Genomic DNA, 23,954 nt, shown 5'->3' on the forward strand with positions numbered 1-23,954 from the left:
CAGCGACATCTACTACGCGCCCGCGATAGTGCGCGCTGCAGACAACCGGCCCGGCGCTCTCCGGCGCCCGCCGGCCTCCCCGGGGCTCGCTCCGCCGGCCGGCCCCGCTCGCGCCCCCCGCCCCGGCCTCCGGGCCCCGCTGGCGGAGGGAAAGGCTCGGCCAGAGGGGCGCCCGGGAGGGAAGCCGGGGCGCCGGGGCGCCAGCGCGCAGGAGCACTGCCCCGCGCACACCCGGGCGGACCGCGCCCGAGCGCCGGGGCGCGGGCGGGGCGGGGCGGGGCGGGGGGGCCCGGTGGCTCACGCTCTCCCGGGCAGCCTGGGAAGGTGAGTCGGCTCCCCCGGGCCCGAGGCACCCCACCCCCGGGGGCCACACTGCAGGGCGCGCCCGCCAAGACGCGGCCAAGTTCCCGCGGGGAGCGGAGGCGGAGGGCGGCGAGGGCTCGGAGGCCAGGCAGCTGGCCAGCCCCGAGCCCCGGCCCCGAGCCCCGGGCGGCCCTGGCGCTGTCCGGTCCCGCCCCCGGCCCGAGCGGCTGCGGGATCCCGGCCCCTCCGCGCCCCGCCGGGGCTGCGAGCCTTCGGCCCTCGGAGGACCCACACCCCGACCTCTGCGGCCGGGCCGCTGGGAGCTTTCAGCCCGGAGACGATCCCTCGCCAGCAGCTGGCTGTCCTCGAAAGCGTCCCTCCGGTTCACAGCGGGAGAACCACCTCGAGGTTTCCCTCCCTACACACCCTGCTAATAATGAGCAGAGAGGAAGGAAGGAAGAGAAAAAAGATTGTTTTTCAAAGAGAGGGGAAAAGTCTCGCCCTCGGACTCCAGAAGTTTTAGAAAACTGACTGGGCCGAGTAGGAGAGAGAGAGAGAGAGAGATGCAAAGGTGTCATTTGGTTCTTCTGCAAAAAAAAAAAAAAAAAAAATGTTTTCCTTTTATGGATTTTGTAAAAGCATTGGTTTCTGACAAGTGCAAGGTACAAAAGGTTGTGGAATTTATTAATACATATTAAGAAGAATCAGGGCGATCAATAAAATTCTCATCTACATTCTTGGGCTACTTGGTAATTTTCTTGCTTCTGAAGGTTTTTAAAGAGTTATACCCGCTGTTGCCACACACGGGAAGATATTTTATTAACAAATCAATCGAGACTTTGTAAAGGATAAGATTAATAGTTAAGATTTAGCATAATGGCGTTCGCTTTATGAATTATTGAAAATTATACTATTGATTTTTCCCCTTCGCTACCAACCAAGAAGGTCAATTTTTGTTTTAACACAAATCGTCAAATAGTAAAAGCTATACTTTTGTCAGGAGTTGAGTTTTATAGTTTTGGACAATTCCTAAAATTATTTGACACCGGTTTGCTTGGGTGAGGGGAGGGAGGAAAAAAAAAAAAAAGGAATTGGGAGATTCTTGGTCCTCTGTTTCCTTTGGTGACGGAAAGTTCTATAAAGAGGATTTGGTCTGGGGTTGTGGTCGAGCTCATTAAAGAACAACCACCATCACCACCATGGAAACTCAGAGTTTTATGAGAAACTTCTCCAACAACTTCCTTTCTTGTTCTCTGGTTGCAGGCGGGTGAGCCGCCCTTCGGAAGCCCCGGCCTCGGGGCAGCAGCGGGGAGCTTTAACCTTGATTTCCAAAGGCTTGCCCGGGTTGAGGGGCCGGGCCAGGGCACGGGAGCCATCCCCGGGCTTCCCAGATCCCCTTCCCTGCACCCGAGAGACGAAGGGGGCCCCAGAAACCCTGATCGTGAACCAGTTCTCTGTCCGGGAAGGCGTCTGGGCTCTCTTCTCCCCACACTCGCCCTGTCATGGGCTGGCCTTGGATTTCAGGCCCAGGGACTGAACTTGTGGGCAAATTGGGTTTCCGCCTCAGCAGAACATTTCTTTGGAGCCCGATGCTCATTAAAGCGCCTCGGCATTCTGCGGGGGGAACCAGGAGCCTGCTCACTCCTTCACAAAAACCTTTTCCAACAAACCCTCTGTCCCCCCTCCCTAAAAGGACTCTCCCCTGGCCTGGTGGAAACAGGCGCTGAACATTATTTTCGGCCTTGGGACCACTTTGCCTGTCGCCTCGAAGTGCCCTCGCCCAAACAATAACCCCTTTTAAAAAACTCCGCGGTGGCAATGAGACAGACCTTTTAAACCTTTACGCAGCTGTTCAAATACAACATCATTGTCAGGTTAAAAGCCTGGCGCCTCTAGCTGCAGCGGCTGCGGGATGCCGGCCGGCGAAGCCCGAGGTTTAAACATTACCTTTCCGTAGGGGTGACTGTTTTTAAGCTTGAAGATGGGGTGGGGGGGGTGGGGCGCGGGTGAGGAAGGCAGGAAAAAAAAAAAACACAACTTTTGCCTCTGGTCTGCTACGGTCCTGTTCAAAGCTAACAGCCACTGATCAGCACCCCAAAAATAGTTTTATCAGAAGGTGGAGATCACGATCCCGGCCCCAGTTAAGCGTGCCCAGGGCTGGACAAAGTGCCCGCTGCACACGCTCTCGGCAGGCGCCCTGACGCCAGCCTGGCGCTCCAGGACGGTCGTCCCTCTGCATCTCAGCCAGGGGAGCTGCCTGGAACTCGGCTGTCCAATTCTCCCTATCCCACTCGTGAGGCAGGACTGTTCAATCTAATCGGGAATTTTATGCCCATCAAAAGCCCTTTCATAATCTTTATTTATACATGAAGAAAACATTCAGGCTAAAACCCAGCCATTCCTCGCGGAGCGGGTAGGTCTGCGGTGAGCCAGTACAAGCAGGATCTGCCTTCCGAATTTGGGGGCCTTTCTGTTTCAACTCTCAGTGGCTTCAGGCTCTCAGTCACCCCCACATTAGATCTGGCTTGAAGTGGGTCTTCTTCATTCACAGAAAATATGTGTATTGCCTATAATTTTGAATCTATTATCACTAAATTCTATTTTATTCTTTCTCAAATATCTGCCTTCAGACCAGTTCCCTGAGGCCAGAGACTCCAATATTTCAGAGAAATTTTATAATAAAAATGGAGCAAAATAGAAATAATACAAGAGAATGATGTAGACCTGGGAGGATGGAAAGTTTGGCTGAGACTCTAAGGCTAGGATGAAGCAAATGGAATGAAAAGGCAGTGCCTTCCAAGGCCAGCCTGTATTTTGCTTACGAGTATTTAATGTAGCTGCATAGCTGCTGTTTTCGATCATCTTTAGATCAGTTGGAGCAGTTACCATTAATAATAAATCAATATTGCACTATAAAGGAGATGAATATCCATATTTGTACCAAGACCTCCTTCTCCCTGGCACAGCTCTTTTCCGAGAAAAAATTAATAGGGTCGCCTTAGTAAGAAATTAGCATTTGTAATCAAGAAGTGGCCTGCATCTGTGCTCCTCTGTCACCAGGAGGAACAGTGACCCTGGGCCTGAGTAGACCTGAGGACTCCTAGGTTTGCCCTGAATTTGGGCCCTTAGTGGTCTCAGGGCTGTGCCATTCTTTGGGGGCAGAGTGGATGGGGACGAATTTTAAAGGCTGCTTCCCCAGGGAGCCCCTCCAGGTTGCACTGTGCACCTTCCAGCCAATGTGAAAAGAAATCAAGGGGGCAGATGGGCAGGCTGTGGAAGCCACCACCAACCCAGTGAAGAGTCTGTGGGGACGGTGCAAAAGGGCTGGCTGCTGGGGAGCCTTTTTCAGTTACAGACACAAAAGACTCCTACTTGGCGCACTTTCCCTCCACCTCAGGATCTGAGACCTTGATGACTCCAGAGACATGGCCTCGCTCCTTGAGCCCCACCGGCTCTGAGCAATCAGGAGGGGTCGGGTCTGCAGCCCCCCAAGTCCTGGTCCGATGCTCTGTCCTTTCTCAGGCCCATCTTGGGCGCTGCTGGCAGGAGAGGAACTGCAGACTGCTGAGCACCCGTTGTCTGAGGAAGGCTGCCAGCCAAGGCCAAGGGGCCCTCAGAGGCCACACGCGCCCGCCCCTGCTGGACCCGCCCGAAGAGGAGCACAACGACATCTGGGGAGGAGGGCTCTCTCCCCACCTGGCCTGAGACCCAGGTTAGGCTCTGAGAAATGTCGCTTCACGGCAGCCAAGCAGGACCCGCGGTCAGACAGGCGGGAGCCACGGGGGCCTGTGGGGAACACCTATGCCTCTGGCTGGCGCCTCACTGGGGGGCTCATGGCGCCCCAGCCTCCACTGACGCCGATGCCAGCTCCCAGGGGTGGGCTCAGGGCCTTTGGTGCGGGGTTTGGAGAAAGGCGACAGAGGCGGCAGAGCCGAGGAGGCCAGCATCTGGGGGTTGCCGGCGCTTCACGATGAACTTCGGGCCAGAAGGGACGGCCACCCTCCCTTAGAACAGCCCGTGTCCTGGAGCCCTCCCCCCTGGAGCCTCTTTTGGACGGAGGATGGTGACACGGGCCCTCCCCAAAGTCCGGGGCTGTGCGGAAGGGGCGTGGGGGGCCCCCGCAGGGCGTGCAGCGAGAAGGCTGCTGCCAAGAGCTGGGGCCCAAATCACATTCTGTGCTCCAGTCCCGCAGGCGGCCGCGCAGAGCGGCCGGGCTCCTGTCAAATGCAAAGCTCCGTGGCTTCAAATGCAAACCCCTTTCTAAGCCGCTTTGCCTCGCAGTCCAAACGCTCCCGGGCCGGCCTGCGGCTTCCCGCGGCCGCGCCAGCCCAGCCGGGCCCAGACACCCCAGCTCAGGGTTCCGCCGGCGCCTCTCGCTGCCGGTACCCCCGGGTGCCAGGCATGGCCGGGGCGGGGGGCACCCCCTGGCCCACAACGACCCCCTCGGGCCCGACGCGTCTCATTTTCCCTGAGACCACACCAAGCTAAGTTGCCGGCGCCCCGATCTGTCTTAAACAAAAGCCTTTTAATCATCCCCGGCGGTCGGTCGGTACAAGGCGGACCCTGCTTTTGGGGAGGAGCTGGTCCTACCCTCATATCGTTCTCCATACTCAAACCAACAAGAACATTAATTTCCCTCATTGAATCAACTCGCAGTGGCATGACCAATTTCGAAATGTACCTATTCGTCTTTAAAAAAAATCTCTCCTTGACACCACCAGGCTATGGCAAGGTATTCTTTGCAACAGCGTTATCTTGGAGGGGACAACGATTGGGTGATTGTCTGTTTCAGGAATCCGGGTAGCTCCCTTTTCTCTGTCTATACACAAGTTCGCACACCTCGTGGTTGCTTAGAACAAACAAACAGCAAACAAATACTTAGTGGCCGCCTGTTACTAACGGGCTGAGATTGCCTATTAGAATCACTATTGGAAAGATAGGGTACCGCGGCCTCTGCGCCAGACGCGGCTTCTGGAACGTGAGCACGCCCCCGTGTGGCTCTCCAAGGCCATGCAAACGGGAAATGGTATCTCTTGGTTCGGCTTCCCCAAGGTGGTGGACACACAAGCTTGCTACATTTAGACGCAGTTAAAAAAAAAAAAAAAAAAAAAAAAAAAGATAGATGGAGAGAGAAAGAAATAAAGCAGTTTTAAGCTCCTGCAACGATCATACTACTAGGGCATTGACATTTTAACGGACGCCCAGAATTCCACACAAAGGAATCCCCTTCCGAACGAAATTATTCGATTGTAGGCTTTGTTTCTCTTGCCATGTTCACCAAAGGTTGAGGGACACTTTGGAAAACAATATAAATATTTTCAGTTTTGTAAAAGGAATATTTTCATATTCAAAGAAAGTTCGGTAATTTATCTGACGGGGTAACATTTTTTTTTTTCAAATATAGCGAAGCTGTAAATCTGACTAGAGCTTCCTCTTTCAAATGCCTGCTTTTAAAGCCGTGGTTTTTCATTAGAGCAAAGGGGATTGCTATCTATGACCCCCTCCTCCAAAAAAAAAAATCCATCTCAGTATATATACCATCTGTATTTAAAAAAAAAAAAAAACATGCTGGTAGACACTTAAATCTAACCAGTATTTTAAAAAGAAGTCAAGTGCTATTGAATTACACAAATGTTTGAAGGGAAATTAAGGTTATTGATCCTGAAATTAAGGCATTTGCTTAGATTTATGGTGAGCCCCTGATATGATGCTGTGTGGTCATAAATGTATGTGGGGGTCTGGAGGTGTGTAAGCATGTGTGTGTGAGAGTGGGTGGCGGCTGAATATCACAGAAGAACCTTAAGGCGCCTAATTATTCAGAAAGGTTAAAGGTGATGACCTTGACATTTTGGAAGTTCAAAGGCATACACTTATGCACTTATGTTTTTCCTCCCCCCCCCCAAACTTTGGTAATTAAAAAAATTTTGCATTTGGAAATGCATACCTCCTCTGCAGATGCTTGGAGTACTGTACATCTTATGGATTTATTTTTATTTTATTTTTTTTTACTTTGGGCTTAGAAGAGGTTAAGAGTCACGATTCACTTTACTTTTTTCAGAGGGAGAGATGCTTTTCTCACTCCTACAGTTTATTGCACATTGCGGAAATCTCTTTTGGGCCCACCAGAAGGTGTATAATATAACCCAATTAAGCTGTTTAGAACTTTGGCTTTTATGGTGTTGTCTAGACAGTTCAAGGTTTTGTAAACAGCCTGGCCTGGCCCTGCAACATAAAGTGCAGTTCAGCCCCCACCACATTCTTTAACTTGAAGCGATAAATGCAGTGAGAAGTGGGTCTGCAGCCTCAGGCCCTATTCCAGGGAGGGGTCTTCCCTTCTCTGCCGTATGCCTGCTGTGACACTAGCAAGGATCCCTCTCCCCACTGGTAACTTCCTTTTTAGCAAACCATTATTTTCCATGAAGGTTTCTAATTTTGGTTGCTTTTTTTTTTTTTTTTTTTTAAGGGACCCTGGCTCCTTGACATCTTGTTAGGAGTAAATTTGGATTTTCTAACAATTTTTTAAAAATGGTTTTTGTCTTTTCAGAAATTCCAAGTTCACTACACTGGGAATGGGAGGAAGAGACTTCCTTCTTAAGGTTCCTGCTGCCCCAGCCTGATTGCCTGGAGAAAGCAGCCCCAGAATGGCTGGGTTAGATCCTCAGTTCAGAAATTCATCCCTGAAGTGATTTTTAACAAATCAGTGTAGCCTAGAGAGGGTGGGAGAGAGCTACTCTCATTTCAGCAGGATTAAAGAGCATTTCACTTGATTTTCAGTTGCATATGGGAGAAGGTTCTGACCACTAAAATACCCTAATCAGACACTAAACTTCTTTAAAGAGGAAAAAAATCATATAGTGTGTTCAAGCTGTAACCTCCATTTTACTAGAAACCATTTATTCACACAAAACACAGTGACTTATGCCTTGATACGACAGACCAAAGATACATTTCCCAGAGTTTAAATAATCTGCATTCACCAAGGGGGATGGCCGGGTCCCTTAAACTCAGAACAAAAACAAGTGCCTTCCAGCCCAGCGGCCTAACTCTCTACAGATCCCACAGCGTCCCCACGGGGACTCGGAGGGAGGGAGCGAGAACAACAGCACATTGGCGGTAAAATTGTAAAGGGACGTTTGCATTTACCATTTTCCCCTTATTAGGATCCATTCGGCCAAGTCCCCGGCCTCGTCGGCAGGCAGCAGTGGTCGCTGGGAGGTCCCGAGTTGACCGTGGGAAGGAATCGTGGAGTTCCACAGAGAAGAGGCGTCATTAAACCCAAGGACATTGGGCCTGCCGAGGGCAGGCTGGTGGGGAGGTGGGTGGGTGAGTGGGGCTCTGGGAGAGGGGTGCTTCCTGGAGCTCTCAAAATAAGGGGTTTCCAGTGAAATACTGCAGACGGTCTCTGTTCAGTTTCTTTTCTTTCATTCTACGATTCTGGAACCAGATTTTGACTTGCCGGTCAGTGAGGTTGAGCATCCGAGAGAGTTGGAGTCTTTTCTCTTTGTTTATGTACACGTTAAAGAAAAACTCGCGTTCCAGTTCGCGGATCTGGTACTTGGTGTAGGGACAGCGCTTTTTCCGGGACCGCTGGGGGGCCACTGCAAGGCAGAGAGACCAAGAGGTGAGAGAGGCGGCCGACTGCCCACCCCCGGCCGCCTGCCCGCCGGCCCAGGCCCGCGCGAGGGCCAGGCCTCGGCCCCGTTGGGGACGTCCCCTGCCGCCACTGAAAGGCCCTGCCTGCGTCGTGGGGGATGATATATGGGCGGGCACAGGAGAGAGTGCGGGCGTGGACGTGTGTTCACGCCAGGACACACACACACACACACACACACACACACACCCCGTGGCACGGAGGTGGAGAAGCAGAGGGCGAGGCCGGCTCTGAGTTGGAACCCGAAGGGAGAGAAACCCGAGCGCGCCCAGGCATCTGCTCTACTCCAACCAGCAGCGCGCGTCAGCCAGAGGCTTGGATAAAGTCCAGTTCAAGGATCTCCCCACCCCACCCCCCCTTAAAAGCAGGAGGCTCGAGTGTCCACACTCACAAAGTGGCTTGAAATCTGCCCCCACCGCACTCCAAGCTCTCCAGCACCACCCCCCCCCCCCAAACTGGGGAAAAGCTCTCTCCGGCGATTAACGTCCCCTTCGAAGTCTACCTTAAGCCCACCTAAATTGGTTTCCTATCGTAAACACACTTTACAACGGCCCGGGAAATCTTATAGGATGTATAAACCCCTTCGAACGCTTATAAAGTAGCACATAAAACGGCGCAAGCAGAGGGAGGCCCCCGCCGCCCCCCCGCGCCCGCGGCCCCCGGCCCCGCCGCCCGCCCCGCGCCGGGTGCCTACCTGCGCCGCCGCTCTTCTCAGCCCCCGCCTCCCCCGGGGGCCCCTCGCCGTCGCCGCCGCCGCCGCCGCCTTCTGCCGCCCCCTTGGGCTCCGAGCCGGGGGGCGCCTTGGCGCAGGGGCTTCCCCCGCCGCCGCCAGCCCCCGTCTTGGGGTCGCCCTTGTCGGCAGCGCCCTCGGGCTGCGGCGGCGCGGGAGGCGGAGGGGGCTGCGGCCCGGCGAACGGGGGCCCGGGAGCCGCCTCGTAGAACTGGTCGAAGCCCTGCGGCAGGATGCCGTTCCGGCCCACGGCGCTGTAGAAGTTGGAGGCGGCGCCCGCGGGGCCGTGCGGCGGCCCGGGCGCGGCGCACACCGGCTCGGGCGCCTTGAAGAGCACGTCCGGCCGGCGGCCCGCGGGAGGCAGCAGCTCGCGCTGCATGGCCGCCTCCTCGGCCGCCGCCGCCGCCGCCGCCGCCGCCGCCGCGGCCGCCGCGTAGTAGGGAGCGTAGCCCCCGGCGCCGCCGCCGCCGCCCCCGCCGGGGCCGCCCCCGCCGCCGCCGCCCCCCGCGCCGCCGCCGCCGCCGCCGCGGTACGGCCACTTGGCGCGCTCCAGGCCGTAGTCGCGGAAGGCCACTTCGCGCACGGGCTGGACGTGCGGCGCCAGGTTGGAAGAGTAGGGGAAAGTCATCTGGCAGGACGACGGCTGCGACAGGAACGACGGCTTGCTGGCGAAGTCCGACGGGGCCACATAGTAGGCGCAGCCCGGCAGGTACATGCTGGCTGCGCTCGGGCCGCACTCATCAAAGTCGTTCATGGCTCCGCGGCGTGCGCGCCGGCGAGCCCCGGGCCGCTCCCCGCGCCGCCAACCTGAGCCATCGATTGCACAAGAGGCTTGGGCCAGGATCAACTAAGCAAAAATCCCCACCGGGCGCTGACGTGCAATTCATCTTGATTGATTCTGGTGGTAATTATGTCACGTGACGCCATGGAGAGAAATGTCCTTATATCTATATCAGCTCTCGCCAACACGCCCCGGGACGGCTCCTGGCGCCGAGACGCGCGCGCGCTGGGGGCGGACCGGTCTCCCTCTCCAGCCGGCGCTCCCCGGGCGCCCCCTGACCGGGCTGAGCCGCAGGCCGGTCACCTGTGCGCCGCCGGCGGCCGCCACTGCTGGGTGCATCTGCCACCGCCCGGCTGGGCCGCCCGCCCGCGCCCGCCCGCCCGCGCCGCTTTAAGTACGCGGACCGAGGCCGGCGGGGAGGAGGAGGGAGGGGGAGGAAGGGGGAGGAAGGGGGAAGGGAAAGAAGCGGAGAGCAGAGGGGGGAGCCCCAGCCCGGGGCATAGGGGACTAGGTGTGAGGTTGTGAGGTTCCCACCCCCACACCCCTTCCTGCAGCCGCTCCCTCCCCCGCGACGCCGCCACCCTCTGCAGCTCGCCGGTCAGGAGCTTGTTGCTTCTTGTTCAAGGGGCGTAATTGCGCCTCTCTCGGGGCGCACGGAGCCCTGATTTACATATTTCTTAGCCCTGCGCCTTCAGCGCAGAATAACTTGGTTCCCTCCACTCCTGACCCCCGGAGCGCGAGTGCCAGCCTCGAAAAACCCCACGCCAAAACCATGCCAGGAGCTCACCCAGGCCAGGGCCTCGGTGCCCAGTCGGACCTTTCGCCCTCTCTCCTCCTCTCTCTGTTCCCGTCTCTTTTTCTCCTTCCCTCCTTTCCATTCAGTCTTCTCGCTTCTTTCTCGCCTGTCCTCTCTTCTCCCGCTCCCTTCTCGCGTTCCCTCCAGCCTTCTTCCTTCCTCTTCCTTTCCTCTGCCTATCTGTCCCCTGATGCTCTCTCTTCCTCTCCCCTAGCTGTGTGCCACCACCCCTGTCCCCTCTCTGCCTTTCCTCTCCCAAAGCTAAAGCAAGGAGGAAGTTCAGACCTCGGAGACGCCCGGTGGCCCTTCTAGAAGCTGGGGGGTCTGGTGAACAAAAGGATCCGGAGTCCTCCTACTCTAAAGGTGCCTGGCCTCCCACTCCCCAGCAGCCCCAGACCAACTGTGGGCGCCTCCACCCTCCTCACCCTCTCTGCTTTTTGGCCTGGACCGGGACCAGCCCGCCTCACAACCAGCCCCTTCCCTGCGTCGGAGACCCGCCAAGGCCTAGGCATCCACGCCGCCGGCTCTCCCCTAGGCTCCTGCGGTGCCCTTGAGCCCGCATGGTCACTTCGGGGGTGGGGGGGAGCCCCCGGGAGGTCCGCTGGCCCTGGGGAGGGGGCGGAGTGCTCTCAGCAGCTCTTTCCTCCTGGCTTGAGCCTCTCCGCAGCACTTGGCCCTGAGAACCCCCCATCCATGTGCCCCAAGGCCTCGCTTTCCTCCAAGGCCGCCGTCTCCCTCTTTCCTAGCCCTGGGGGCCAGGCGAGGCCTGGACTCCCGCCTGCAGGAGAGCCGGCGCTTTCCAAAGGTAAAATCAGTCTCTCGGAAGGAAGCTCCCCAAACCCGAATCCCAGAACCGAGGTCAGGAAGTCGGCCCTCTCCCCAAGATTCCTCTGCCCAGGCAATCCCCGCACTGGGTTCTGGGCCTCAGCCCTACGGCCAGGGTAGGTGGTGCGGGCTGTGAAGCTGGTTCCCTCCCTGGCCCGCCGCCGCAGTGCCCGTGTGGCCAGCTCTGCCCACCGAGCCGACAGACAGAGAAAAGGCGGGTGATCCGAGCTCATATCTATTTTCTGGCCGCTGTCCCCCCCCTTCTCTTTCTCTCCTCCCTCCTGTTCTCCCTCCCACTCTTCCTCCGCCCCCCTCCCACCTCTGCTTTGCTCGGAACACTGCGCAAACAGGTCCGTGGCGAGTGGAGGCCCAGGAGGCTCCCCCGCCCCAGAACTGCCCGTCGTTTCGCGCACCCTCCTCCCAGCTGGCACCCTCGCCCAGATCCCCGCTCGCCCTTTCTCCTCCGAGCAGACCGCCCGCGCACTTATCTGCCTCCCATCTCCATCGCCCGCCCCAGCCTCTCCCTTTCGGGCTCGTGGTCGACGCCCCTGGATCTGTCTCCTAAAATGGCTCCCCGGACACTGCACACTGGCCCTGCGGCAGCTCAGGACCCAGGGCAGCGGCAGCCCCCCCCCCCCAGGCGGGTCTTTACGTGTCTGGGAGTGCGCGTAATTCTCGCACCTTCTCTCTGCACGGGGTGGGGCGCAGGCAGCCCGCTGCCCCCAAAGCGGAGCCTGCTGACCGCTGCAGAGGGAAATGGGGAGGACGGCACCATTCAAGTTCAACGACATGGCGATGGCGGCTCAGGCTGGAGCCGCGCTTTGGCGGGGGAGGGCGCGCCATCTGCAGCGGCGCGCGGGTGCACCCGGGAAGGGGCCGCCGACCCCTCTCGGCTCCGCGGCGCGGGCGCCCGCCCCCACGCCCCACCTGGGGCTTTCATTCCGGGCCCAGCCGGCTTCGGCCTTCGGCCCCCAGCTCCCTCCTCGACCGTCACCCCCAAACCTAAGGAAAAGCGCAGCCCCCCGCCCCGCGCGCCCCGCGAGGACCTACCGTGGAGCCTCCGGCGTTGTGGCCTGGTCCTTGCCCGCGCGGCCCCCACTCGAAGCGTGCGGAGCGCATCCGACCCTCCGGCACATCCAGCTGCTCCGCGAGCGCTCGCTTTCCGCGCAGCGCCCAGACGCGATGCGGTAATTTTGAGCCACCCAAGATAAGACACTAACTTGACCTTAACTTTGTCAGGGCGCCCCTGGTATCTGGAGAACGTGAACAGACACTGTCTGGCAGCTCTCGTAAAAGCTGACTGGGGAAGGGACTCTGAGTCATTTCATTTATTGCCACTACAGTTCTGCAAGAAGGCTTTTCCTCCCTGCCAAACTTTAATTATTTATGCTCTTTTAGGAAACGAAAGAAGAGGAGAAACGCGAGGGAAAACACCCAGAGCCAGTCCCTTCCCTGCAGAGCCTTCGGAATGGGCTCCCTAAGTCAAGTGACTGGAGAACAAAAATGTGGGGAGATCACCTTTGTCCAAGGACGGTCGGACAGGCGCGGTGCCCCCCCTCCTCCCGAGGGGGGGTGATTGCAGCTGGGAGAGGCGGGGTGAAGAGACACCCCCCCCTCCCGCAGACATGAATATTTACAACGGTTCCGGATTTCTCCTCCACCCGCCGGCCTCCCGGAAGCCTCCCCAGCCCGCCTCCCTCGGGGAGAGCCCCCAGGCCTTAAGAGTCCCCCGGTCGGCCCTCTGAGCTTGCAGCTGGTTGAATGCCAGCCGAAGCCATTTTTTCTCGTTTAAAACCCTTCTTCTTGGTCAAGAGGCCTGCCTGGACTGCAGCATTTCGGAGGACGCATTTGTCTTTGTGCGAGGGAATGTTGAGCACTCAGATTTCAGCATCATTTCTCTCCGCGTTTGTTTCTTAGGAATTTCGCCGTGGTTCCAAATCCCTGCCAGGACCTTGGCTAGGAAAGGAGAGAGGACACCACCGCCTTTGTATTTGTGCAGATCAGTAAAGGGGACAAATTTGAAAAAACACTGCTGAAGCCCCAACGGACAACCGAGATTTTGCACTTAGAATAATTTCAATCTCTTTGGGGAGTGGTCTCCATGAATTTCTCCTCCCACCCCACATCCCAGGCTAAAGAGAAAAAACGTGATGATTTAATGGCATACATTGGAAAGAATCCGTCTCTCTCTGTTATCCCAGGGCCTGCGTCTAAGTCCGGTTTCCTAGTCCTTTACCCAGCCCTCTGGACCTATAGTCTGCGTGTGGCCTCCGCCTTTGTTCTGCTGTTTTGGGGGAGAGACCCAGCTCCAGGTACCAATACCTCTCTGAGCCCCATCAGGTGAGAAAACATTTCTGAAGATAGGGCCTCTGCAGCCTCTTGCTTCTTCCCCCACCCCACCCCACCCCACCCCACCCTGCCCCCCACCGTTATATTTTTCTTAAAAGAACTGTTTAAAAAACATTTTAAAAAATACACATCAAAATGTATTTCAGGAAAGGGGAGTTGGAACCCACGAATACTTGGTATTAGAGATTTAATGGTTTTGCTAATTCTTCCACTTGCTAAAAGCCAGCAATTGTCTAGTTCCCATTTCAAAGCTAGCTGGAAATTGAGATCTGCAAGAGGATGGTGAATACTGAGCAGGTTTTAACTTTCCCAGCCTCAGCTAGAGGCTCCTAAGGCCTGTGGGGTGCAGAGGGCACATTTCCCAAGGAAGCCTACTGGGCTCCAGGCAGAGATGTCAGTATGGAGGATTTCCAGCGGGCACAGCCTGTTCTAAAGAAGCCTGACCAGGGAGACGTGTTTTGTATTGAAATCTGAGGAGCCTCATATCTTGACAGCAGCCTCCCACCCCCAACAGCAAGCCTTAAAGTTTGAGAATTTAGGCAAAATACAGAAGCCCTGGCCAGCAACAAGCTGAGAGTTCACTTACTGTGGGAGACACACTCAAATCTGCCCACAGTCCCCGCGCCTCCCACTCAGATGTTTCATACATATCTTGTTCATAGGCTTTTATACACCATTTTCTGACCGACTTGGAAGCCATTTTCTCATTTAATGAACAGTCAACACCTGCAGTGAAACCACAATCAGGAAAGAAAAACGAATTTGGTGGCCTCAAATCATTAGGAGGGAATCCGAAACGTTTTGAAAAATTGACATCAGTCCCTTGACACCTTGACTGGGACCTGGATATTTATTTCCACTCAAAACATTTTGATGTATCTGATATATACAAGCTCTTGGGTTGTTGTTGTTGTTGTTTAACAAAATCAAAACAACAGAAACCATGCACAACAACTATTAGATAGCAAAGAAATTGCAATTAGTCAACATAAACTGAGGTCGTTTGGGTGGAGGCTTGGGGCTCTCTGTGAGGTGCCCACTCCATATCTTAGGGCCTAGTCCTCCACTGAAAATAAATCACTGGACTTTGGGAAGGAATCTTCAACTCTTTGGCTGTCATACACTTCAGTAGGAGTTGGGGGGCGCTACTTCTCAGAAGGAGAGGGAAAAGGGGCAGGGGTGTTAGAGGGAGCTTGGGGGGCCTCCCTCAGTTTCACTGAGGGTAAGCCAGGACAACCCAACATATGCAAAACAACTCCATGTGGCATCAGGAACCCCAGCTTCCAGAAAGCAAGCCCAGAAGGGCTCAGGGCCTTACCGCTCCAGCTCCATCGAGGGAAGCCAGCCATGGCCTCAGAAAAGGCACAGTGGCTGAGGCACAGAAAGGCCCCTGGTGGAGTTGTCTGGTGGTGAAAAGGGTAAGAGAAGGGAACTTCTCTCTACTTGGTCAGAGCAGCGACCAGGGGCTGAGAATTTGAGGGGCCTCCTTCTTTGCCCCCTGACTGGTGGAGGAGCTTTCACATCTCCAAACGGTGGCCCATTATCCTAATTCAAGAAAGACATGTCTACACCTCTACCCACCTCAACAGGGAGGTCATATTTACAGCTGGAATGTAGGACACCCCTCTCCTTGCTCACTGCCTTCTCCTCCCCCTGGATATTTTTCCCACCTCCTAGTGCAACCCAGCCTCAAAGCAGATTAGCAGCTGTCCTCACCAGAGCTGAGTCCAATTACAGAGTGCAGGGCTCTGGCTTAGACATGTGTGAGGAGACAGGAGAAGTAGGAGAATTTTACCAGTCCTATCTAGAGATGGCAGTTCGCTAGGTCCTGGAGCCTCCGCCTCCCTGCCCCAATCCCTGGGAAGGAAGTATCCACCCCATTCTGTCCAGCTGGAAGGGCCAGCCCAGACCCAACTCCGAGGTATCTTCGAATTTGTCCGGCCACACCGTCCCTCCTCTCCCCTCTCCTCCCAAAGTCTGAATATCAAGGGTGGCTTTTGTCCTCCCAAATCAGCCAGGGCAGAGAGGAGGGGGGCGGTGCCCTTTGCTTTCTCCAGAGCCAAGTTTCTGGCTTTGCTGCAGGGGGCTTTGGCGGCAAAGAGACCCAACTGTGCCTGCAGCCCTTTCCTACTCCTTAGAAGGACTTCCCAAATTCAGTTCCACTCTGAGCTCTAGAGAGGTGCCTGTTAAATTCAAAAAGGGCTGGGGAGAAGAGGAAAGGGAGTCTAGGTGGAAGCAGAAATCCAAGTACAAGGGTGCTAGGGTGAGCCGCCATGTAAATACCCCAGAAGAGAGCTAGGACAGGTGACCCCAGGCCCCCACTCAGGAAGCCCCAAGGCCAAGGTTATACTGCAACTTCTGCAGGCTCCTCCCAGAGAGTGGGAAGCGCAGAGGCCCAACTGGCCAGGTCTCCAAGTCCTCTGCTGGCTTCTGGGGCTGCAGACTGAGCGGGAGGGTACTTGGGACGGAGGAGCGAAAAGGGGCAGACGGAAAAGCCCCCAGTCCCGGCTCTTCCTTCACGCCAGGCCTCGGCCTTAAAAGGCAGGCCTGGCCAGCCGCGGCCACGCGCGGGGTTAGTACAGCGCCAGCGCCTGCTCGCGCAGGACCACGCGCTTCTTTTTCATACGCCGATTCTGGAACCAGATTTTGACCTGCTGGTCGCTGAGGTTCAGCCTGTTGGACAATTCCTTGCGCTTCTGGCGGTTGATGAATTCGTTGAGGAGGAATTCGTTCTCCAGCTCCGCGATCTGCTGCTTGGTGTAGGGTTTCCGCTTCTTGCGGGTCCTCCCTGGGGCCGCCCCCCACGGCAGGCCTGCAACACAGCCCCGACCCGAGTCAGCCCGGCTGGCCGCTCCCTGTCGCCTGCCCGCCCCCAGCGGCTCCCTCCCCCTGCACACTGTCCCCTGCACCCCCCCTGGCCACCCAGCCCTGCCCAAACTGGCCCAGGGAGCATGGCCACCGTTTACCGTCGGGCAGCGAAGGTCGCAGGCAGGAGGCGACGCCCGCCGCCTGCACTGTCATGTTCAAGTTGAGCGGGCCCTTGGCGTCGTCCTTGAAGCCGGCAGCGCAGGGGGTCCCCTCGAGCAGGGCCGCAGAGCCGCCCGCCGCGCGGCCCACGCCCGCGTAGTCGTACTTGGCGGCCTTGAGAGCCGCGGCCGCGGGGGCCAGGCCAGATTCGGGGACGAAGGGCGGCCGCGCCCGGCCACGCTCCTCCGGCCCGGGAGCCACATCGGGCGCATAGAACTTGGCCTGCTCTTCGGGTCCGTCCTTGGCGCCCAGGGGCTGTAGGCCAAGCGGGCCGGAACCGGCCAGGTAGGGCTGCGAGAAGCTGCCGAAGGCGGTGGCCCCGGCAGGCTGCGCTGGGGCGCAGGAGGCGGGCGCGGTGGCCCAGGGCAGCGCGCCTCGCGGGTATGAGATGGGGGGGAGCGCGGCCAGCTGGCCGCCATTCGGCCGCAGGTTGGAGAAGTAGAAGGAGTCAGGCGACTGCAGATTCAGAAGCGAGCCCACGTAGCCCGCTCTGTAGAGACTGCGCTCGCACATCTCCAACAAAGGGCTTCGGCTGCGCTCGCAGCAGTATTTAGTTACAACCGGGAATAAGAGGACAGGCTCAGACGATTGGACGAAACTTTGCCTGCAGGTTCTTCAAAGCCGGTCATTTCAGCACCGCCTACATCCCCCGACCCGTTTCCCCCCCTTCAGGGTATTATGATAACACCCGCAATATTCGATGGCGAAGGACGAGGCTGCCAGTCAGAACCCAAGAGCGTTGAGTGAAGGTGAAACCACTGGGAGTTTCCGGGCTCAGCTTCTGGAGCTGGGGACATTGGGTGCCTTTGCCCGAGTGTCCCTTGGGATCCTTCTTGGTCTTGGTTAGCTTTGCACTCCCTTTCTCCACCGGCTACCTGGCCAGGCTTGCTTCCACCAGCTTTAAGTTGCAGCTAAGGCCTTCTCCAGCACTGTGCACCTCTAGGCTTGTACGGAGAGCCCACCGTGTGGTGGGGCCACGGGCTGTGTCCCCTAGGCCTGAGCAATGCTACTCCTGCGCCGATTCCTCCCCACCCCGTCACCCTGGAGAGGACTCTGCACTAGTGGTCTAGCGGCGGAGACCCCCACACTGCCTGAACCCGGCACGGTCCAAGAAGTTTGCCGATGGAGGAGGAAGGCATCACAAACTCTGCCCAGGCTTGGCTGCCAGGAAGGCGGTTTCACACCAACTCTGGTGTGCTTCTCCATGGCCAAGCCCTCGGCTCCCAGGAAAGTTGCGGCCGTCCAGGTCCATGGAGAATGCTGGCCCCGGGAAGGGGCAGCTGGATTGGCCAACCGTGGCCAAAGGCTACATTCCTTTTATCGCCAGGAGTCACCTTGGCGACTACGTCCTGCCAACCAGAACTCCAAGCTGTTCGACTCCTCTGCAGTGGGCAGAGCAGGACGAGAGCTCCCGGGACCCGGTGTGGAAGGACGGAAGAGCCAGAGTCATTCGGGAAGAGCGGGGCACACCGAGGCAGCAGGCTAGGGGGGCCGGGCTGGGCGCCGCCGAGGCCGCGGGCGGGTTCGGGGTTCCCGAGGACAGGGACGCCGCTGGGGCCGCTCTCCGTCGCCGGCAGCAGTGCGGCAGCCTCCGGTTTAGTTTGGCCAAGGGGGCTCTGGGTCCTCCTCTCCCGCCTCTGTCCCAAGAACCCCAGCGACCGCGTGACTGGCGCCCGCCCCAACCTGCAGCCCGCCTCGCCGGTCCCGAGCCAAGCTGGAATTGGTTAGACCGCCAGCTCCGGCGCGGAGACCACACAGGCGCCGCCGGAGGGCAAGGCTGACCACCGCGCTGCGACTTTATTGTGTGAGTTATGGCGACCAATTGGGCGGCTCTGGGGAACGCCGTCGGTCTCTTCCTCCCGCTCGAGGGCGGGGGCAGGGGGTGGGGATGGGGACGTCCGGGACTCCTCAGGGTTCTGTCGGGGTTTCCTTGGGAGCTCAGACCTGCAGACCAGGACGCCCCTCCTCGTCCTTGGGGGTGGCGGGTGGGGGACGTTGGGGGGTGTAGGCAAAAGCTGCGACCTCAGTTCCTAAGGATTTAGGGGATCCAGGCTCTCATTGGGGGAAACTCTCCCCGTTTTCCAGGGGCTACCGCCTCCCCAGGGATCCCCGCAGGCTCCCACGGCCTCAGCACACCGCGATGCTCGGTACTTCCAAGTGCAGGGGTGTCTCCTCCGGACCCCGAGGCAGCCGCACAGCTGCCGCTTACCCCTGGGGACTAAAGATGTAAAGGAACGAAGTGAAAACCAGGCGAGACCAACTCGACTCCCTCCCTTTCTCCTTGGCTCAGAGTGGTGCCCAGGCGCCCCACCTCAGCGCCCGGATTTAGGATTTCCGAGGTCCGGCAGGCAAAGCTGTGCGCTGGGAGCTGGGGGCGGGGGCGGCGGGGGCGGCGGGGGCGGCGGGGGCGGGGCGGGAGGCTTGGCTGCAGAGCTGGGGGGAATATTCGGGAGAGGATCTGGCCGCCGAGCTGAGCCGCGAGCTCTGCCAATGCCGCCGACCGCCCAGGAGATGGCGAGCGAGCTCCACGCCTGGCGCCGCGCCGCCGCACGGTCAAGATCAACAGTGAAGGGCGGCACAGCCGGCCTGGGGTCGCCAGCCCGCGCGGTCACGGCCCGCTGCCAGGCCCCGCCGAGCGTCCCTGGAAGCCGGAGATCGTGGCAGCAAGGCTGGCCGGGACAGCGGAGCCAGAGGCGGCCGGCAGGCTGCCAGACCCGGGCGAGCGTCGCGGCCGCCCCTTTGTCTGGCGGTGCGTCCGGGCCGCAAAGCCTCCCTCGCTCCGCTCACGCGGAGGCGCGCGGGCCTCGAGTCCCCAGCGGCGGCGCCCGAAACCCGCCGGGCCCCGGAGGCGCCCTCCGCGCGGCCTCGCAGCTTCCACCCGAGGGAAAGGCCGCTCTGCCGAGCCCCCCTCGCCCTGGCGCCCCGGGCCTCCCGCCCGCGCCCCGGCCACCTACCGGCCCCTCCAGTCCCTCCCAATCCGGAATACAAAAGGAATGCGTATAAATAGCAAAGTCTTCATCTGTTATTGATTTAGCCATCAATTCAAATTCCACCGGAGAGCATTGGAGCAGTTTTAATCTTCAGCAAAACTCCCATTTCTCTTAGGCGGAGGGGAACTGACCCGCAAGCCTCAGATGGAGGGAAAAGCCTCGAGGCCGTCGCCCCGTCCGCCTGGAAACCTTTAGAAATGGACCTGGGAATGGAGCGCGGCTCCGGAGTCCGGAATTCACGGAGAAAGGGGGGGGGGGAGCAAATGACGTTGGAAAAAGAAGGGAAAACAGGCCCGTTTCACATGAAAGCCCATCCCGTGAGGAAAACAGAGAAAATGTTAGAAACGCTTCCAGACAGTGGAAGGTCGGGGTCGATGTGTCCCCATTTTCAGGGGTTATTTCTTCTCCAGGTTGAATCATAGCCCGTTCTGTCCCTTTCTCTCTCTGTCTCTGTCTCTCTGACTCTGTCTCTCTGTGTCTCTGTCTCTATCTTTTAGTTAAATCGAAGTTGGCGGCGCACAGCCAAGCATCGGAGCAAGACAGGAGGGCAATCAAGCCGGGCCAGAGAAAACGAAAGTAGCTCTGGACCTGGGGTCTCTGCGCTGCCTCCGGCAGATGCACAAGGGAGCCCTCCCGCGAGAAGAGTTTACATATTGTGTGAAGTTTTAAACACGCGTATTTAACTTACACACCAAAAAGTTAGCAAGCCCTAAATGGATTCGGGCCTGGGCACCTACGACGATGAGGCACCCAGTTCCTCAGCGGCCATTTCCCCGAGTGGCCAAAAGGCCTCGAAAAGAAAGTTCATGGTGCCTAAAAATTGCGTCTAGAGGTTTAGGGTGTGTAATTATGGTTTCAGTCCTCAGATGCTGTTTGGAGGCTGCTCGGAGAAGGCGATAAGGGATCAGCCTGAGATGTTTCTTTTTCAACTGCCAAATATGGATATGTCTAATTTCAAGACCTTCCAAGAGCAGATATTTATAACCGTCTTTCTAGGAAGAACACCTTCAAGCCAGCACAATTTCGTATACCCAGACACAAACATACATGTTGATTTAAAAAAAAATAAAGCTATTTGAATAAAGTGATAATATTGAAAGAGAAGTAAAATTTTATTGGAGATGTTTTTTGTCTGGTAAAAAATACCATTTTAGACACCACAAATTATATTCTCATTTAAAGACATCACTACTTATGTTAAAGCCACAGGGAAAAGGGCAGAGACGGGTGGCGGAAGTGGAGTGGAGGCTTCAGAGAGTAGAACTGGAGTTGAGGTTTCCTTCATCGATAGGGAACATTGTAATGTTCAGGACAACAAGATTTTATAATAAATAAGAACACGAGAGGTAACACAAGCTTGGAAAAAGAAAACAAATATATAAAGACACAGAGGAAACAAGAGAGTTCTGTTTATTTGCATCTCCCTAGGAATAAAAAAATGATTTTTAAATGCCTGAAGCACTGCACACATATCCCAGCTCACAGACATTGCATCTACAAAAATAATCTCTCAGTTGTATAAATATGCAGCACTTTAAAAGTAGTTATTTGTCATCACTTTTAGAAACATTTTTTTTAAAATCTTGAACTTTAGAGCTCCACATTTTTCATATTTGTTAGCTGTTTTAAAACAAAAGCCTCAATACATTTGTTCAGACAGTCAAGTTCTTCATTGGGTTCTGGATTAAAGTTTCCACCCATGGCCACATTGATTCAGTCTCTTTCAGGGGACCGAGGCGATCCCCTCAATTCTAGTCCCACAGACCCAAGGTCAAGGAGAAGGTGTGCATTTATCCCTCCACGGATCACTCTCACAATTGCAGCCATTTAAATATCTGCATCGAGAGCTGGGGAAATGAAGGCATCCATGAGGACACATTATTTTCAAATTAAAGATTATAAAAGCACAAATCGACAAGGTATACTAAACATATATAACTACAACAGCAAATGAAAGACCCAAAGTAGGAAAGATTGTCTTCATTCCAATATCGATACAAACCCTATTTAATAAGGTAGCTGCTTTTAAAGCCATCACAGTACCTCCAGCGGCCTGTTTTTAGACTTTCCCAGTGACCCTAGAGCACTGCCTGCCCAGAGCTGTTTCCACTTGCCTCAGGGTGACTGCTGAGAGCTAATGATTAAATTGCCCAATCACAGGATATGAATGACTGCAAATTGTACTTTCCTAATAGATTATGAAGATAATCAGTGCTGGAAACAGGCATATGAAGTGACTCAAGAAAATAAGACCCTAAAATCATAATGGCACTTCTGAAATTATTGTGTGTGTGTGTGGGGGGGGAGGATTATTAAAAAAATACTTCAAGTCCTTTATACTGGCCTGGAGGGAGAAACAGAACATTAAAAACATCATTAAAAAAAAACCTAGACAAGAACAAAATCAATAATAAACAAGTAAGGAACAGAACTACAAAGTCAGGTTGGGCAGCAAAAGGTTTTAGAGCCAGATAAGGGGAAGAAAGAAAGACAATTCACAAAATTTGCCATCATTGGCAGGGAGATGGGGGGAATTAAATACATATTCAAGTCTTTCCAAAGGCCTTTTGGAGACAACTGAAAGCATTTAAACTCTCTCTGGCCAATCTGGTCCACATCAAGAGACAGTGTCTTTGAGCTTGGAGACGATTTTCTTGTCCTTCACTCTTCGGTTCTGAAACCAAATGGTCACTTGTCTCTCGGATAGGTTCGTGGCAGCCGAGATCCGCCGCCGCTTGTCCTTGTTAATGAACTTGTTAATGGCATACTCGTTCTCCAGTTCTTTGAGCTGCAGTTTGGTGTAGGGCACCCTCTTCTTCCTCCCCCGACGGTAGACACACATGTCTGGCTGATTTAGAGCCACATCCCCTGGTATAAAAAACAGCATGAAAAAAATTAGACCAGGGTTCCTGGAGCACCACTGGGGGCTGTGTATGTACGTTTGGAAGGAGTATGGGGAATAAAGAAAACCAGGCTGTTTGCATTTTATTATTATTTACACAGACATATTATTTACACATTATTAAAGAAAGATTATTTACACTTCAAAGTGAAGGCCATTTGATGGATCGTCATGGTTTCTCAAACCAGCATCTTAACAAGCCTTCACTTTTATGGCATGGTTATTGAGGACAGTTTTTTTTTTTTTTTTTTATTGAGGACAGTTATAAGGAGAGTTTCTGCAAATGCTGGTTGCACACATACACATGCAAACATACGCAGACGTTAAAAAAAAATTCAAGGTTTTTTTTTTTTTGTTGTTGTTGTTGTTCAAGCTTCCATTTCTTGTGTTCCAGTGTTTGGAATTCGTGAGCTCTCAGAAGCTTTAGTAGTGACCCTGGGGCAGTCATAGCCTTCAAAAGTGGGACCCAACTCTGTGACACCTCTTCGGGAAGGAGGGGCCAAGGCCCGAGCCAAGGGCACGCAAACACCCTCAACCGCAGGCGGAAAAACAGGCTTGTGCCTGCACGCGACATGAAAAGGGTTGTGAGGAGGGCAGTTTAGCTCCAAGGAGAGCGGTACAGATTCCAGGCAAACTCTAGGAACGTTCCATCAGGTTAAGCCTGGCTGGGCGAGGAGGGCAAGCTCCGCTGCCAAGTAGGGACCTACACTCCTAGAGCTTTCTTTCCCTTCTCTCTCTCTCTCTCTCTCTGTCTCTCTCTCTTCCCTCCCCCCTCTCCCTCCCTCCGGGCCTCCCCGTCCCCCACCCCAGCGCCCCTACCTGGGAAGGACGATTTCCAGAAGTGGGAGCCCTGCGGCTGGTCCTTGGCGCAGTACACCTGGCTGTTCCAGCCGTTGGCCAGCGTCCAGGACTGGTAGCCCTCCATGGAGATGTACGCCTCGTGCCGGGGCTCCCCGGAGCCGAAGGTGGACACCATGTCGATGTAGCCCGGCACGTGCTGGTAGGGGCTCGTGTAGCCCTGGTAGAAGGACACCTCCTTGGCTCTCGCGGGCACCTCGTTGGCCGGGACGCTGCTGCCGGCCAGGCCCGACACGTCCATGTACTTCTCCACCGGGAAGCCCCCCAGCGAGGCGTGCGGCGACGACTTGAGAGCGTTCTGCTGTAAGCCCACGCCGTGCGACATGCGGCAGCTGTAGTAGCCGTTGCCGAAGTGGTAGCCGTAGCCCAGGGCCGGGGCGCCCGGGGGCGCTGCAGCGGCCGCGCCGGGCGCCGGGCACTCTTTGGCCGCGGGAGCCTCGGGGCGCGCGGCCACCACGGCCGAGGACGACGCCGCCGCGGCGGAGCCCGCGCGCTCCGAGGCCCCGGGGTACGCGAAGCCCGAGGCCGCCGCCGCCGCCGCCGCCGCCGCCGCCGCGGCCGCCGCTCGCCCGGAGTGGGTCCCGGCGAACACTGGCGCCGAGAGGAAGCCGCGGCACTGGCCCGGCGCCGCCGCCGCCGCCGCCGCCGCCGCCGAGGAGGAGGAGGAGGAGGCGGGGGCCGCCCCTGCGGCCCCACCGTCCGCCCGCAGCCCGTCCATGTCCCAGGTCGCGGCGCGGCTCAT

At 56.6% G+C, this 23,954-nt stretch overlaps 3 protein-coding genes and 1 long non-coding RNA gene across 5 annotated transcripts; 1 reads left to right on the plus strand and 3 right to left on the minus strand.

Moving 5' to 3' along the window:
- Window positions 1-5,264: 5,264 nt before the first annotated feature.
- Window positions 5,265-12,952, minus strand: HOXD11 (homeobox D11). Of its 2 annotated transcripts, none has more exons than XM_077883052.1 (2): window positions 8,649-9,730; window positions 5,265-7,901 (listed from the first exon to the last, which is right to left on the minus strand). In XM_077883052.1, exons 1-2 carry the CDS (start codon window positions 9,436-9,438, stop codon window positions 7,666-7,668), a joined length of 1,026 nt encoding a protein of 341 aa, XP_077739178.1. In that variant the 5' UTR covers window positions 9,439-9,730; the 3' UTR covers window positions 5,265-7,665. The 2 variants fall into 2 exon arrangements, 1 of the variants encoding a protein (XP_077739178.1); XR_013371474.1 differs by lacking the exon at window positions 8,649-9,730 and adding an exon at window positions 12,137-12,952 and having other exon boundaries at window positions 7,762-7,901.
- A 1,256-nt stretch (window positions 12,953-14,208) lies between these two features.
- On the minus strand, window positions 14,209-17,870 carry HOXD12 (homeobox D12). Its single transcript, XM_077883131.1, has 2 exons — window positions 16,402-17,870; window positions 14,209-16,247 (listed from the first exon to the last, which is right to left on the minus strand). The coding sequence occupies exons 1-2, from the start codon at window positions 16,973-16,975 to the stop codon at window positions 16,009-16,011; spliced, it is 813 nt and encodes a 270-aa protein (XP_077739257.1). The 5' UTR covers window positions 16,976-17,870; the 3' UTR covers window positions 14,209-16,008.
- Window positions 17,608-20,531, plus strand: LOC144304618 (uncharacterized). Its single transcript, XR_013371546.1, has 3 exons — window positions 17,608-18,266; window positions 18,548-18,801; window positions 19,950-20,531. It is a non-coding gene; the product is annotated as an uncharacterized LOC144304618 (long non-coding RNA).
- Window positions 20,532-20,540: 9 nt separating this feature from the next.
- HOXD13 (homeobox D13) lies at window positions 20,541-23,954 on the minus strand. Its single transcript, XM_077883132.1, has 2 exons — window positions 23,174-23,954; window positions 20,541-22,320 (listed from the first exon to the last, which is right to left on the minus strand). The coding sequence occupies exons 1-2, from the start codon at window positions 23,952-23,954 to the stop codon at window positions 22,070-22,072; spliced, it is 1,032 nt and encodes a 343-aa protein (XP_077739258.1). The 3' UTR covers window positions 20,541-22,069.

Source organism: Canis aureus, chromosome 34 (genome assembly GCF_053574225.1).
Source record: "Canis aureus isolate CA01 chromosome 34, VMU_Caureus_v.1.0, whole genome shotgun sequence".
In the NCBI taxonomy this organism is placed as follows: domain Eukaryota; kingdom Metazoa; phylum Chordata; class Mammalia; order Carnivora; family Canidae; genus Canis; species Canis aureus.

Bases quoted from the DNA above. Each gene is read 5' to 3' on its own strand.
- HOXD11 (XM_077883052.1), bottom strand. From the start codon at position 9,438: ATGAACGACTTTGATGAGTGCGGCCCGAGCGCAGCCAGCATGTACCTG. The intron at 7,902-8,648 runs GTAGGCACCCGG...TCTGCCTTGCAG, and splicing joins TGAGAAGAGCGGCGGCGCAG to TGGCCCCCCAGCGGTCCCGG.
- HOXD12 (XM_077883131.1), bottom strand. From the start codon at position 16,975: ATGTGCGAGCGCAGTCTCTACAGAGCGGGCTACGTGGGCTCGCTTCTG. The intron at 16,248-16,401 runs GTAAACGGTGGC...GCTGTGTTGCAG, and splicing joins GCGACCTTCGCTGCCCGACG to GCCTGCCGTGGGGGGCGGCC.
- HOXD13 (XM_077883132.1), bottom strand. From the start codon at position 23,954: ATGAGCCGCGCCGCGACCTGGGACATGGACGGGCTGCGGGCGGACGGT. The intron at 22,321-23,173 runs GTAGGGGCGCTG...TTTTTATACCAG, and splicing joins CTGGAAATCGTCCTTCCCAG to GGGATGTGGCTCTAAATCAG.